Source organism: Perca fluviatilis, chromosome 9, assembly GCF_010015445.1.
Source record: "Perca fluviatilis chromosome 9, GENO_Pfluv_1.0, whole genome shotgun sequence".
Taxonomy (NCBI): domain Eukaryota; kingdom Metazoa; phylum Chordata; class Actinopteri; order Perciformes; family Percidae; genus Perca; species Perca fluviatilis.
The window spans coordinates 38,891,587-38,907,472 of record NC_053120.1 but is presented as its reverse complement, the minus strand read 5'-3'; the positions used below and the strand labels follow the sequence as shown (position 1 = coordinate 38,907,472).

The 15,886-nt window shown below is 40.0% G+C and overlaps 2 protein-coding genes across 4 annotated transcripts; one reads left to right on the top strand and one right to left on the bottom strand.

Annotated features, from left to right (window-relative positions):
• Positions 1–105: 105 nt before the first annotated feature.
• On the bottom strand, positions 106–5,640 carry sgcb (sarcoglycan, beta (dystrophin-associated glycoprotein)). Its single transcript, XM_039812003.1, has 6 exons — positions 5,552–5,640; positions 4,639–4,848; positions 4,301–4,486; positions 4,015–4,206; positions 2,237–2,368; positions 106–1,352 (listed from the first exon to the last, which is right to left on the bottom strand). The coding sequence occupies exons 1-6, from the start codon at positions 5,564–5,566 to the stop codon at positions 1,152–1,154; spliced, it is 936 nt and encodes a 311-aa protein (XP_039667937.1). The 5' UTR covers positions 5,567–5,640; the 3' UTR covers positions 106–1,151.
• Positions 5,641–6,389: 749 nt separating this feature from the next.
• spata18 (spermatogenesis associated 18) lies at positions 6,390–14,061 on the top strand. Of its 3 annotated transcripts, XM_039812001.1 has the most exons (13): positions 6,883–7,010; positions 8,862–8,967; positions 9,069–9,184; positions 9,396–9,514; positions 10,094–10,189; positions 10,288–10,422; positions 10,515–10,746; positions 10,939–11,097; positions 11,216–11,391; positions 12,426–12,549; positions 12,672–12,734; positions 12,914–12,936; positions 13,033–14,061. In XM_039812001.1, exons 1-12 carry the CDS (start codon positions 6,921–6,923, stop codon positions 12,932–12,934), a joined length of 1,437 nt encoding a protein of 478 aa, XP_039667935.1. In that variant the 5' UTR covers positions 6,883–6,920; the 3' UTR covers positions 12,935–12,936; positions 13,033–14,061. The 3 variants fall into 3 exon arrangements, with proteins under 3 accessions (XP_039667934.1, XP_039667935.1, XP_039667933.1); XM_039812000.1 differs by lacking the exon at positions 12,914–12,936 and having other exon boundaries at positions 6,390–6,901; XM_039811999.1 differs by lacking the exon at positions 12,914–12,936.
• Positions 14,062–15,886: the final 1,825 nt, after the last annotated feature.

Here is a 15,886-nt window from a genome sequence, read left to right as displayed (position 1 = left end):
GCCACGGCTGCACATTCCATTAGATAATAAAACAGTATGATCTTTTATGGTTTTAAATGACCATGTTAAGACTTGAGACATTTCCTAAAAAACAATGATAAGAAGTTTCACATGACAACATGCTCTTTATTGAAACAAACATAGCACTGAAATGTTGGAGAAAAAAAAATTAATTTAGCAGAAAAAACACTTCAACATCAGGCCTGTAATGCTCTGAGAAACAAATACTTTCTGACATTTCAACATCAGCCTTGTTATAAAATAGACAAAACAATCCAAACCACAATGAAAGTCAAATATTTTATACTATATTGCACAAAATTCAAAACACTTAATATAGGCTTCAAACTTTCCTGACATTCATCATTTAAAGAGCTTTGCATTAATCTGAAGCATAACTTCTCCTTCTGATTTTCAATATTGTATTATTTTTTCTGTAAAAAAGGATTTGCAACAAAATTAGAGTATTACATACATTATATTCTATATCATCCCTTGTTAATCCATTGGCACGTGCATATAGACAGTCCAAAAAAAAAAAAAGAGACCTACTCTACTTAAGCATTACTTGATGGCTGAAAACATATCTTATGTTTTTCAGTTCATCCCAAATGTAATATTAAGTAAATCATTATAATCATGTAGTGTCTCAACTTGTCAGAGGTGAATATAATAAAGAAAGTATCAAACAAAGCTGCCAGAAACAAACACATGAGCAAATAAAATCTCATGCAACCCATCTACAAGGGTTGTATATTAGTTATACTGGACGGTAAGGCAAAAAGTAAATACTGTAGCTTCTAATTCCTATTGATGGGCAGTGTAAACCACATTATGATGTTAAATCTGGGAGTGTTATGTACTGAAATGACATCACACATTTATAGATAAAGTTGGCACACCTGCAGAACAATAAAATAATTCAGAGCTTACAAGTATGTTCATATCTTTGGCCAAGTGGCAATGATCTGTAACACAATTCCTGTTTGGCAAACAAAATGAAGAATACAGAATTTGTTGGGTGTACGGCAGAGGTATTGTTATGTGCAAGTCATGATGAATGTCTTATAGAAGTTTCTACATATGCAAATTTGTAACCTGACAGTGCCGACTGTAGTGAGATGTAAAAGCAGACTTTGTGTAAAAGTCTCCTAGTGAGCTTTTCCACACGGGTTGTCTGAAGTCTGGCAGCCCATGTTGGGATATTTCACCTGCACACGGAACAGAGTCCCATCTGCACACATGCAGAGCTTGTACCTCTCCATGCCTTCATCAAAATACACATCACCCGCGGAATTAGGGATGCGTGTAGCATTGAACATGACTGATCCGTTAAGGACAATGCTGTTCTCCTGCAAAGAAAAAAATCCCAAAATAACCCGTACATCCTCACGTATTCATCTACATCAGCTTTAAACTGTATTCATGCAAGAGTTTAGAACAACCTTTATTTTAAAATGCCCATATTATGAAAAAATCACTTTTTCCGGGATTTGGGGTGTTCTTTTGTGTCTCTGGTGCTTCCACACACATACAAACTTTGAAAAAATTCCATCCATGCTGTTTTGAGTGAGATACGGTTTCTGAATGTGTCCTGCCTTCAGTCTCCTAGTGAGCTGTTCAAAATCGGCTCTGACTGTGACGTCACAATCCGAAATGAGCTGGCTAACCACAACCGTTAGCTCGTTAGCATGCTAATGCTAACGCTAGCATGCTACGTCGTTCTCAATAGCAAAGCACCGCTACAACACACACAAGTTCACCATAATCTACAAAAGAACTACTTACATGTGCGCCCTCATTTAGAAGTCTCCCAGCTGATCCTGCCTTGTAACTGACCAAAGTTGGAGAAACAGGCTTTCTTTTACTGTCTCTAGAGTTAGCTAGCTGACATGATCTACATCTGAGCTACTGAGCATGTGCGAGTGCAATCAAAGATAGTACACAAGAAGAAGATGAAAAGAGGTCTCACTCTGTAGCTAAAACAGAAACCAGGTGAAAAGAGGATATGCAGCAGTGAGAGAGAGCTGTGCAGTACAACAACAATAAGGTGTTTTTTGAAAATTAAACCATGTAAACCTATTCTGGTACAACCTTAAAATACAGTTATGAACCTGAAAATGAGCATAATATGGGCGCTTTAAAGGACACTTTATGGGGAAAACATGCACTCCTCAACCCCAGTGTAACACATCAAGTTGTGTTAACAGGACATGTTGCTACACTCCATACTTACAGCCCTGAGTTCGATGCCTCCACCCATTTTGAACTCTACGGTCCGGCCCATGATGTTGACGCCCTCGTTTCCACGAATGATGGCCTTGCTGTCCCCTTTAATGTTCAGGTCAGATGATGCACTACTGGTGATCTAAAATCAAGAGACATGCGATTTGTAAACGCTTACAAATTAAATGTGAATGCAACAATACAACAAGCTTACAAATGGGAAATGATGAGGGGAAAAAGGCCATTACATGTTGTAACATTAAACACAGGCTCTGTCCAGGTGGAAGTTAACACCGTAGGCCTGGTAGGCATGGTAGCAGTAGCCAACATGAAACGCAGCAAGAATGATCTTTAACAGGGATGCATATACATGAAAATGTATTAATATAAAGGGTAACACCCGTTTCGGAACTTAATTAGCTTTACTACTGAAACTCCGGAAAAAAACTCTCCTGAACAGCATCAACACTGGGAAAACATCCCACAGAATATACCCAAATTACAATGTGTAAGCAAGATTTGAGAAATTATTTTTCCACACTTATTAAAGATGTAAAGCTAAAATATTTTCTCTATATTCATATTCAGGCCTTTATTTCATAGCACCTTTGTTAGGGAATACAGCTTTGAGTCTTCTCAGATATGCAGGCTGTTTATCAGCTTTGCACACCTGCTTTTCATTCAGATTCTCAGCAACGGTGAACTGCACACTTCACGGCTCTCTGGATATTCACATCTGCAATCTGGTCTTTGGTTGGGCCACTTAGGAACATTCAGATACTTATTCTGAAGATACTCCAGCATTTCGGTGTACGTTCAGTCATTGCCATGTTAAAAAACTAAATTCTATCAGAGTCTAAACTTCCACCATTCTACACTGATGAATGCTTTATTTATTCATCTGCAAAATTCCATTTAACCATTATGGGTTATTGTGTGCTGATACTACTTTGTGCACAGGTTGTGAAACACTCACACATTAACTTGTGTTATTATCACTTGTTTGTTATAGCTATCAGCCGTTATTAGCATTCCACTTCTGGGATTGCTCCGGTGCCGCTGGAAATTCTGCCGGATCACGCTCTTTTCGGCCGGATGTCCGTCCCCTTCCTCTTTCTTTGTGTTGGCATTTTAAACTCTGGTGAATTTGTGAGGACTATGGTTAACTGCTCCTCAGATCTCTGCAGGGTAAATCCAGACAGCTTCCATCCGGGAGACGTTTGCGGAGCATCCAAACACGCACAATACGTTTTAGGGATAGTTTTTACCTGCAGGTAATAAAGTTATTGAACGATAGCACAACAGGAAGGGGGGCTGTGGTCTGAACTTAGTCACTTATGTATATTGTGTTGGACATTCTATAATGTTTGTAATGCTATTATGTTTTTAAAATTGTTATTATTGACTGGTGCTGAGAGAGTGCTAAGGCACATTGTATTTCATTGTGGTGGTACTTCGTACTAATATGCATATGACAATAAACTTGAACTGAACTGAAGCTAGCTAGACTATCTGTCCAATCTGAGTTTTCTGTTGCGCGACTAAAACTACTTTTGAACGTACACATGTTCCACCAAAACTTCCTGAGGCTACATGTATTTAGCAGAGGCACCGTGGCTCTGTCCGGCGCTTAGCACCGCCCATGACGATTGTGATTGGTTTAAAGAAATGGCAATAAACCAGAGCACTTTTTTTTTCCCATTCCAGAATGCTGTGTGGACTAGCCAGACCCTCCTCCGCAGCATTGTGGAGGAAGGTCTGGCAAAGCGAGATTAGCATTATACACACCCTTTCTGTGGAAGCCTTTTTAACACTGAGAACTTTGACTCCTTTGGGCAAATGGAACTCATGGTTTTCAAAGTCTGTGCTGAAGAATGTGGTCTGTGTGCGAGGGTCTGTGAAGGATATGCCAACATCACTGACGACTGAGGTCTTGTCCTTCTCTACACTCAGCTTAGTGGTGCCTTGCTGGAACACGACCTGGAACAACATACATCAAAATAAAAGAAGAGTTCTAAAAGTGGGCACACATTGTGTAATTTTCTATGTTTTCAAAATGCTCAGTGTTTCTCACTGGATTATTGTTGCCGACAAGGACTAGGTCCTGGTCCTTGCGGCCTCCTACTGTGCTCTTGTGCAGTGGGTGAACGATGCCCATGTCCGCCTTCTGTTTGAAACGCAGTAGGCCGGTCTCATGGAACTCCATGCTGTCGCACCCATTCGGACCGATTCGAATCACTGTCCATATTACCAGAGTGATCTGAGGGACAGTGGAGATGTTACAGATTTTAAGAGACAGCGATTCATGCAACAACACATAATGATCAGTGACTCTGTGTCAACTCTTTACCATCCTTATCAGGAAAGCGTTATCAAGAGAATCCATTGGACAGGTACATTTGTGGTACTCACAATGAGGTTAATTAAGGCGAGGAGGAAGAGGAGGATAACGATGCAAACAGCCATGTTTCCCTTGCGTCCTCTCAGTCCTGTCTTATGAAGACGTTCTTCTTCTATGGGTACATAGCCTGCTTTGAAGTTACTGTTGTGTTCCTTGTTGATACAACGTCTTTCTATAGCCTTTTCTCGCATGGACTTCTTCACGGGCCCATTGGAACTCTCCTGGAAAACAAAACAATCTCTGAGGCATGCCACTAAAATCTATATATTTTTTGCAGTAAGGAACAAGGAATCAGTAATTCATTTTATACTAAGACTGGAATTTAAAATAAAATTCCAACCCTTACTTTCCTACCTCAAAATCACAGTGTGATATGCTGTTTTCATCTTCTAACATGGATTTCTCGGTGTATGAAACAGTCTCAATTCTCCACAAATGTATATTTACTGTTCATAGCTATATTTAACTTTAGGTTTTAGCTCCTACTACTTATTTTCAATGTCTCATGTGCTCTGCGATGGAATGCATCTCAGTTAAATGCCCCGCGACTGCCTGTCTGTGGCCAGAACTAAAAATAAACTGCACTCATTTTAGCAGCAAAACAGAAACACACTCGACTGTCTCATCCAATACATCCATGGTCTCATCATGCGGCTTCTACGCCATTTATATTAGCATAATTATGTTGCTGTTTAACAGCAGATACGCTAACGTTGCAATAATAGCATTTTATTTCTATTTAACGCTAGCTATAATAACGAAGAGGAGGCTTTATTACACGTAGAGCCGACAACAAAACACAGTACATTAATATGTATTACTTCAGGTTACTCGGGGACACATATCGTTGCGTTCTTAGCAAACACCTGAGCAAAAAAACTGAGTAAAATGCAAGAAAGACAACAAATATTGAAAATAACGGACCTGTTCAGACGCCATGTTGACCCTCCCTCTCCTGGTTCCAGAGTGACAGGGGCATACCACTTTTCATTGACGAAGGCGAAAATATGGTTATGTTGTGAGTTATTGAAAGGACGATATTTATATATGAAGAAAAATGTTATGTTAATACGAACGAAAACAAACCTAGGGCATTTTTATTTGCACTGAACGCGTTGTAAAAAAAAGGGACGTTTCTGTGACGATAAAAGATGGTCCATTCCAAGTTTAACCAGCCAATGACAGAAGGATCCTAAAATAGAACAACATGTCCATTCATATTTTCCATAGGTAAACTGCCAAGCGGGTCAACCATGGATGTATTAAGAACGCTTCTCATCATCAAGCTCTCTTTATCAATTTAAAATAAATTCTAAGCAGTATTTGGTAAAAATAAATAAATAATATATATATATATATATATATATCACAATTATTAAACAGGAACGGTTTCAGAATTAGTGCAAAGTATTACGTGCATGGCTTAATTTTTCTAGCCTGTTATATTGCCTTATTATTTTTATAATTTCGCTGTTAGATCTAACCATTGAGTAATTTTGTTGAAATTGTATCATTATTGTTATAATAATAATAATAATAATAATAATAATAATAATAATAATACATTTATTTTATATAGCGCTTTAAAAAGGTATTAAAAGTCACTTTACAATGTCAACGAAAGAAAAAAACACAATAACTGGTCGATCAATCAGGATCAGTTTATTAACAACAACAGCAGTCAGCCTATGGTGCTATAATAATCTGACAATACTCTCTGCACGTGTAATTCAATTTAGTATGGCTAGCTGTATTATAATCGGATTTTATCCAACACAGCCACTTAGGCGGAAACATCATATGCGGTATACTCATAGATATCTATGCGGTATACTGTGCCACGTGGTTTACTCTGCGGGCCTTTGGTGTCGTTTGACAGTATGACATTACAATCGTGTTTACTTCACGAGTGTCAGGACAGAAGGACATAACCCTGCGGAGGACCGACAGCCACCGCGAGTTATTTTTCAAAACACCAGCTACCTGTGGTTAGGTTGTAGGCTCGTCTCTCCTCACTTGGTTACCACAACTGAGGCGGTGCTTGGCAGCTGTGTCGTAGGTGGAGAAAGCAGGAATTTTTACTGCACAGAGATTAGCCTAACGTTACACACCCCCGGCGACTGTCCTCCTCCTCCTCCTCCTCCTCTTGGGGCATTTTAAACCTGCGAGTAGTTCTTGTGGGCGGACATGGCCGACACGTTAAGGAGACTGACCAATACATCTTCCTTCAGCGTCTTACAGGACAAGCTTGAGAGCTGGCACAAAGACTACCATGTAAGTTCATCAATAACTAATGACAGACCTAAATCTGACCCAAGCACTTCACCGGTGCCCTCGGCCAGCCATCGCTATCTCTGTTCCACGATGGTTATTTCAAGAATTAGTGAGTAACGGTTACATTTGTGTACACTTGAAAAAAGTTTTAGTCAAAGCGTTGTAACGTTAACATATATTACGTTACCCTTCTCCTCTAGACATTATTAATTGCTTGTTTACTGTCAACTGCTGATTCCCCAGTATGTAAAATTAAGATTTTTTTTAACCCATTATTATTTTAATTATGGATAACAGTGGTTTAGCTAGATGATGTATGAAATAATTTAAAACAATACAGCAAAGGAATGCATTTGTTTTACAAGACATTGATTTCCCGGTTGAGTTTGGTTGCTATGGACGCCAGTCGCCATGGCTACAGTTGGACTATACCAAAGATCTTACTTACTTATAGATGGTTCATGTCTTGCTACTTCCGGTGCAGCTAAACCGCAACAGCGCGTTGCAGAGGGACCGGAAGTGATATGTCTAAACTTCAAATGTAAGGATTACTTACAGGTTATACGGTCTATAAATGCAAAAAAAAAAAAATAATTGCAAATAAACGGAGCTAGCAACATGGATACCTGTTACTTCTCCAACGTTTTCTACCGTTACTGGAAGCTACTGAGGCGGTTTACCCAGGCGCTGCTCTGATGTTACCTCGCTGTGTGTAACGTTCAAGAATCTGCAGGCTGTTCCTTCTTTTGCAGAATAACAATAATTGTAGCTATATGCTTTCACCGTGCAGCATGAAAATGTTGATTTTTCAGTGGTAAAACCATACGCTGTAAAACAGCATGTCAATTAAAGTCTAAAACCCTTTGGGCTTCCCAAACACCTGCCGAAAACAGTCCCACCAAAGAGCTGGGCCTACCTTTATAACGTTATCCCTAGGTAGCAGCACAGCGACACCCAATGTACACACAAGAAACAACCCCCAATGTCTGATTACTCTAAACCCGGGGTCTGTCTGATTACTCTAGACCCGGGGTCTTCAAGGATTTTTAAGCCAAACACCCTTTAACTGAAAGATAGATGGAGCAGGGACCCCCTACTACATAATAGTATACAATTAAGTTGCATATTAAACTGTGCCTACAATAAGTTGTAGGGAAGCCTAAAGCCTTAGACATACCCTTTTAGTGCATGGAATACTAAGCTATTAAAATATTAGCTGTTGGTATAATTTTATAAATCATGTTTTAATGTAATAGGCTGATTTATATTTGCTAATAATATGTTGGATTTAAGGTCATGGATTTTGAATTGCCCCTCCAGCACAAATAAAGAATTGAATTGAATGTTGATACATTTTCTTTTTGGAAAGTCTTTCAAAACATTAACAATTAACAATAATTTGGAGCCCCCTGCAGTAACTCTGAGGACCCCCTAGGGGTCCCGGACCCCCTGTTGAAGAGCTCTGCTCTAAACAACATATTTGGCTCCTACAGATATTAAAATATTTTAATAATAAACAATTTCACTATTTATGCATTATATATTGGTATACGTGCGGTTTAGTGTCCCAAATTCCCCATACAATGTCCTTAATTAATTATGAACCTGCTAAACCACCTGTGCTACCCTAACCCTAACCTTAGCCTGTCTCAAATAAGACCCTCATCATTTGGGACACTCAGTTTTTGGAAAATAATTTGGGACACTAAACACGTAAGCCGTATATATTTATCTATAACAGAAAATATATAGAGAGTAAATCAGAAAAGAGCAAGCCTATACAGCACGTAACATTTTACGATTTCAAATGCCCTATGGTTTTTAATATACAAATTTGACTGACTGAATGGTCACAGTCATCTCCCTGGCACTTTATGTCTGGAATGAATTTGTCCTTGGCTGTACACTGCAAAGGTTTGTCTTGTTAATAGCCTATTGTTTGTCATATCTACCCTCCCAGGTTATATCCTGTGACCAGAATCTAAATAAATGTTGTGAGCTGATTGAACTAACTGCCAAGATCCAGGGACAACTGTTCGCCATCCTCAACCACACAGCGGCTGAAGGTAAGCTTTGCATTTGCAATATAGGATTTTGTTTTCATTTACAAAGGTGTTAACCAGGTTATAATCACTCATGAGCTATTCCACATACACTCACAACTCAGGTGGACACTATGCTGGAGTGGACACTCTCAAAACGCGCCTGCTGCCGTGGCTTGGAACCTGTTTCTCAATGGCGAGGTCCTCGGTCACTGATGACACCAGTCTGCAGCTCATCCAGGTGACATCATCTGTTACTTGGCTTAATAGCACAGAATATCTCATTATTAAATCCATCAAAATGAATTTCATCCAGTGTAACACTACGACATAAACAGAAAATACATCAAAAATGTTTTTAACCAATTCCAATCATTTCCCATCTATTTCGGCCATCTGGTGATGTGGTCACTGTGTATGATTTGTACCCTATCATCATTTGTTGTTATCAGGATTCAGCAGAAAAGGACAGAAGGATCAGGGAGCTCTCTGCCTCCCATGACAGTGAGCTGCAGATGAAGGACACTCAGCTGTGCTCCACTCTCCGCCAGTTGGACTCTATCAGAGCAGAGTGAGTCTAAGAGATATGAGACAGTAGAAGTGGAGCGATGGACTGCAGCCGGCCGGAGTTCCCTACCCAAACTTAAATGGCCCATGTTAAGATGTATTTGGAAGTCCATGGACAAGGGGATGTACATAATTGAATTACATGTACTGAAATGAACCATACTATTACATTTTTTATTTAGCAAAGAAACTCCCGCACACTGCTCCTTTGTGTCGAAAGGAGCCAGTTGAGGTGGTTCGGGCATCTGGTAAGGACGCCACCTGGGCGCCTCCCTAGGGAGGTGTTCCAGGCACGTCCAGCTGGGAGGAGGCCTCGGGGAAGACCCAGGACTAGGTGGAGGGATTATATCTCCAACCTGGCCTGGGAACGCCTTGGGATCCCCCAGTCGGAGCTGGGTAATGTGGCTCGGGAAAGGGAAGTTTGGGGTTCCCTGCTGGAGCTGAGGATGGTCTTCCAAGTTAGACAGTGACAGTGTGCGGGAGTTTCTTTGCACCTTTTGACCTCCTCGCCCACCTCCAAAGCACATGTCTCACGTTATATATGTGCGACGTATTTTTCTCTTCTGATTTTTTATTTGATCAGATTGGTCGATACTCAGAATGAACTGGATGAGACAAAGAGCAAATCAGCAACCACTCTGCTGGCCACTGAAGATGAAATTCTGCAACTGAAAGCAGAGTAGGTGATACACTAAAATACTGCCGTAATACATTAGCTTTCAAATGCAACATACAGTGTGTGCGCCTCTGTTGATGTGAAGCGTGTCTGTGTTTCAGTTTGCGATCTGCACATGAGCAGGTGGAGATTTATAAGAGAAAGCTGGAGGCTCTTGATGACAACGAGCGGCAGATTCGCCTGCTGAGAGATGAAGTGTCCTACCTGAGCACAGAGAAGGTCATGCTGCAGGAAAGGTATACCCACGTGTAAATACTGTAAGCACACACAGACACCACTACATAGAACTAGTCTCAAGTGATGCTGGTTCTCTCACCGTCTCTCTCAGGTTGGTGAAAAGTCGTTCTCCGAGCCCCTCGCTGAGGCACAGTCGCTCTTCCAGCCCCATGAGGAGTGAGTCGCCCACCAGAGCTCAGCTCACCAACACTTCCCGCTACGCACGCCTCGTATCGCGCTTCAGCGACCTGTATGCTGTGGAGCGGCTTGAGGCCCAGACCTTGCTTCGACGCCACATTGCTGACTTAGAGATGGTCCAGAAAATCATCTTCATTGCTGTCATGGTATGACTGTACTGTAATTATTCTAGAGCCGCCTGTAGAGACAGGCAGATCACAAGTGCATGCAGGGAAAATGAGAGTCATATCTGTTTATTTGGACCGCCTAATTGTTTGATTTATTCAGGGATGTAGAGGGATTGGCTGGTATATGGAGCAATTGACTGTAAAATGTTTTTGTCGTATTGTCACGTCTAGGAATCCTTTAAGACAGCAAAACTGGCTTACCGTCAGTTCAAGCTGCGTGTGAGAAAGACGTTGTCCCCATCCCACTTTGGGATAGAAAGTCTGGAGGATGCAGCTGTGGACTACATTGTCAGAAACCTGGACCTTTATGACATTCAGGCCAGCGTCAATGTAGGACTAATCACTCCTCTCATGTGTCCTCTGAAGCATTAATGAACAAGTTATTGTAGTTTGATGCTGAAAAGGGCAGGGCATCCGTCTGTGTGTTTTTTTTTTTCCATCTCCCCAGGATGTGATCAATGCCATGAACGTGAACCCTCGGATCTCTTTCCCGCCGGAGGTGGACTTTGTCCTCATCAGTTCCTTGATCAGGGAGACATGCAGGGTGGCGTTTGCCATGCAGACATTGGAGCCCCCGCTCGACTTGGCCTTTGCCAGCGATGGAGAACTTTACAACGACAGCAGGTCGGTCCTTTGTACAGTTCTGTGTCTAAATTCTGAATCAGGGCTGCCTAAAGTTTGTTCTTTAACAGCTCTCAACTTCATCTTTAACGTTGTTATCCCCAAGGAAATTTGATCTTCAGCAGACATCAAATCACATTAAGCTCCATGACAAATACAGAAAAATTCCATACCACAATTGAAAACAAGGTACACCTTCCACACTGAACCAGAAGCTAAAAACATTAAAAACAGCACAGTAAATAAATACATGTTAAGTGTTGTACAGAGACAAGTAAAAATTGAAGGGAATAAATACATAAATAATAAATCCAAGCTTATCCAAACTATCTAAGGGCTCCTGCACACTGCCTGCGTGGCGTGAGCGGGTCAGCTGCGTGGCGTGTCCGTTTTTATTTGGGCTCCCATGGTAACAGGTCAGAGCTTACACACTGCCTGCGTGACACGCACGTCTCAGGCGCGGCTCGAAACGCGTGCCTGCTAGAAATAGGACCGAGGCCTATTTTTCACACAAGCGTGTTGGAAACGTTTCCAGGAAAAATAGAATAGGAAAAGATGTTTATATGTCATTTTGACACGAATACATATTAATAAATGACATGTTGATGTTTGAAAGTCTCGAGGTTTTGACATGAATGCAGATATAAATATAAAAAAAATATTGCACCTGTCAATACAGAACGAAATATTCTGTAGCCTATTTTGCCGTCAATACTGCCGACGTTGTCTTTGCTGTAATCAAATCAGTATATATTTATGTTTAAAATGGTATTTCATTTTATCAATGGGAAACATACATGTGTACAGACAAGGCTAGCACGTTTCTGGTGTGTAAAGACATAGAAAAATCCAGGCAGCTGTAGTGCTCAAGTTGACATATCATGCCACATTTCCAAACAATCATTGTAAGCCATGAGCCAATAAACTGCAGTCTTTCACTTAGGTTATTTGGCGTCTCTACCAGTAGATGTCACCCTTACACACATAAATACTCACAGCTCTCCCTCCCTCTGTTCCCCCGCGTCTCTCTCCGATAGGTATCGTCGCAGCTATGACTCGGAGTTCACTGCTCCTCTGGTGATGTACCATGTGTGGCCGGCCTTGGTGGAGGGAGATGTCGTGGTAGTAAAGGGCGAGGCCGTGACTCGAAGGGGTGCTACGGTACTGACTGTATAATACTCCAAACATATCATCCATTTAATTGTGCTCCAGAGAATAATGTAAGAGCATGAAAGTACATGGATAGGCTCATGTGTTTGCCGGGGTTTTGTCTGTTTTTGCAGTGGAGTCGGAGCAGGAGTACCAGCCCTGTGCGCTCTCGCTCTCTCAGCCCAAGTCGCAATCTTGTAAGTCTCTATAACATTTGACAGTGCAATCAAACACAGAAAGATAGATAGGCATCATTTGCATTGCATCCTTTTGTTGGCTTCAACATTGCTCAGCTACTCGTACAATTTTACAAGATTACAAGAATACAAGATTCATTTTAAATACAGATGTATCACTCTTTCCACTAAACAACAAGCATGCACATCCATGGCCTTAAGGGTACGTATATCCAAATCTAAGCTTTGGATTTGTTTTCTGTTAATTTGACTCAATAGTTGTAAATATAATCAGCATTAATGTCTTTTTTTTTTTTAGACATTTATCAGCAAAAGAAGCCTGTCTCCTCAACGTCTCAGAGCTAGCCACCTGTGAACTCTGAAAAATAATTTACACCTGTACTTCATTTATACCATGTCAGTGAAATAAAGTTTGATGGATTTTTATCTGTATGCTTTCACCAAATAAAGCAAGCGATCCTTAGATACTGAGTTTACATGGTTGGAGGGCAGATTAATGGGACGTTTACAGTAACTAGCAGTCAGTACATTATAGAAAAAACTAAAATAGTTTGGCAGCTAACTTGACAGTTGTCTTAGTTTACTACATTTACTCTTAGATACATAATACTAACTGTATTTTAGTGATCACCAGAAACTTAAAGGTGCATTTTTCAGGGGAAATCAAGGCCTGCACAGTCCACTTTAGGAAACATATTCAACCTATACTCCTCTCCTTCCTTTTAACCAAAGGTCTATGTAGCAGTACTCTTTAGGACATAATTGTAGGACATACAATATGGTGCTAATGCTCAGTGCTAACTTCAACTCCTCCAGTACTTGAGTGACTGGTATTGGTCATTGTGGTTTTTAGTGTCAGTGGTTGCTGTGTTTTTTTGTATTTCTTAATTTTATTTTGTGTTGCAGTTGTTTTATATTCTGGATATTTCTTTAAGATAAAGTAAGACATGATGATTAAAAACATTTAACATAACATGACATGTTTATGACATGAATAACTGGGAATGGTTTTGCTTTTTAAGTTTAAAATATAGATTTGTAATCAGATTTTTTGGTTAGTTAAGATTAGGACCAGTAGCTTTCATTATAGTAGCTAGTTATTTTTGCAGAAATGTCTGTATGCATTCCATATGGCAATTCTATTTATTTACAACTTGCTGTATATCACCACTTATATAATCATATGCAATAGTACTGTACTTTCATTTGCTCTTTAATGGCTTGAATTTACTGCGATGATTTGTGTTGTGTGATGAATATATTTGTGAACTGTGCCTTTTATGATTGACTTTTAAAGAATAAATGGCAAACCTTTAGTTTACTGCAACTCCAAGTTGTTTTCTGTTAATTGAGACTTTTTTTTGACTATGGACTATGATTTGAATATGAATTCTTCTTTGAAACACTGTTTAGAATGGCTGCTTCACTTCCCAAAAAAATGAAACCATAAAAATCTATCTGCCAAATGATAGTGTAAAGATATGTACTGTATCCAGTCTTGGATTGGCATGGTAATGCAATTAGACCAATTAGAATTGAATGCATGCAGGGACACATTTATAACTCTATTTTGGGCTCTCAAAGGATTCCACTGTTGTTGTTTTTCCACAGTAGGCTCAATAATTCCCCTAATTTAAATGTTCTGACATCAGAGTATTACTACTACCCTGTTTTAACAATAGATGGCGCTACTACTCCGTCATGAAAGTGAGCCCAAGAGTTAAAAACAGTCCAGTCGTGGACAGCCAGCAACTTAACTTTTTGAAGAGTTAGTTTGGTTTTTAAACATTTGGCCTATCCCACATGGTATTACACAACTCCACTATATATGAAAAATAAAAAATATAAGAAGCCGACAGCACATATGCAAAACCAAAAAGAAAAACATCTGATTCATTTGAGCTATTTCTTTACACTTTCAAATAACATATATTTATGTGAAAAAAAGTGAATTAGATTTTACACCAAAAAGAATGCTACAAGCCTGAAGCAGGGGTCTTCAACCTTTTTTAAGCCAAGGACCCCTCAACTGAAAGAGAGACGGAGCAAGGACCCCTACTACATATTTGTATAAAATCAAGTTGCGTAATAAACATTAGCCTAAAAGCCTAAAGCCTTTATATATACATTTTTAGTGCATACAATACTAAACTATTAAAATAATATTTGTTGGCTACATTACCTATGGGCCAGTAAGCCTATTGTCTATAAAAAAAAAATCACAAATAGGCAGATTTACATTTGCTAATAATATGTTGGATTTATGTTAGGCCAATTTGGTGCCCCCCCTTGAAGTAACTCTGAGGACCCCCTGAGGTGTTGAAGATCTCTGCCCTAAAGTTTATCTTGATAGAGGACTTTTTTTTTTTATATGTGAATAGCAAACTCATTCAGTCATTGTGCATCAACCATGTGTGTGACTGCGCCAGTATGTGTACATTTGAATGAGTTCCTTAAGGGAATCCCAGCAGCAACATTACAGTCGTGATGCCTTCATAGATTGTTTAAGTATTCTCAGCCATCTAATGAGGTCTCCAGGCTTCGCCCAGTACTGCACCCGCCTGCCTCACCAGGCAAGCCAATTATACTACCGGCTCTTCAAACCATCTCAAATAGAAAATCAGGCATTTGCTCCGCAGAGCAGAAACTGAACTCCAGCAGCAGGCCTCCGTGACCTCGGAGTCCTTCAGAACAGTCTTTTAATGAGTTCACTCACTTACCACTTCTGGAGTCTGTAAATTGTGGTTTAATTATTTTACTGCTATAAAGAACTATTGAGCAGAAAAGAAGCTATTTTGTTTCATGGATTAGATGGAAACTATACTCATCTACTTATGAAAAAGCTAAGCCGAACATTATTTGTCTGTGCTGCAGGTTTGTAGCTGCGGTGATTACCATCCCACATCAGAGGATGCAGCATGGACTGTGATTGTATCCAGAACAAAGTATCCTCAATGCTAAGACTTGGGTTGGTTATAATATTATGCATTTACCCACAGGGAGGGTTTGTCATTATTTCAATGCCAGGTTCTCCAGAGGCAGACATCCAAAATTAAAGTATATCCTCACAAAAATTCAAAACAATCCTTTGTCAACATTTGAATTAGCATTACAGAGAGACTTGGAGAATCTATTCGGAAATGAAACGAGTG

Excerpts from the sequence above, each read along its gene's own strand:
- sgcb (XM_039812003.1), bottom strand. Across the intron at positions 4,487-4,638 it reads TCGCCTTAATTAACCTCATT|ATCACTCTGGTAATATGGAC; the intron begins GTGAGTACCACA and ends ACTGTCCCTCAG. Across the intron at positions 4,207-4,300 it reads TTGTCGGCAACAATAATCCA|GTCGTGTTCCAGCAAGGCAC; the intron begins GTGAGAAACACT and ends ATGTTGTTCCAG.
- spata18 (XM_039811999.1), top strand. The coding sequence starts at position 6,921 with ATGACAGACCTAAATCTGACCCAAGCACTTCACCGGTGCCCTCGGCCA. Across the intron at positions 12,550-12,671 it reads TGACTCGAAGGGGTGCTACG|TGGAGTCGGAGCAGGAGTAC; the intron begins GTACTGACTGTA and ends CTGTTTTTGCAG. Across the intron at positions 12,735-13,032 it reads TCAGCCCAAGTCGCAATCTT|ACATTTATCAGCAAAAGAAG; the intron begins GTAAGTCTCTAT and ends TTTTTTTTTTAG.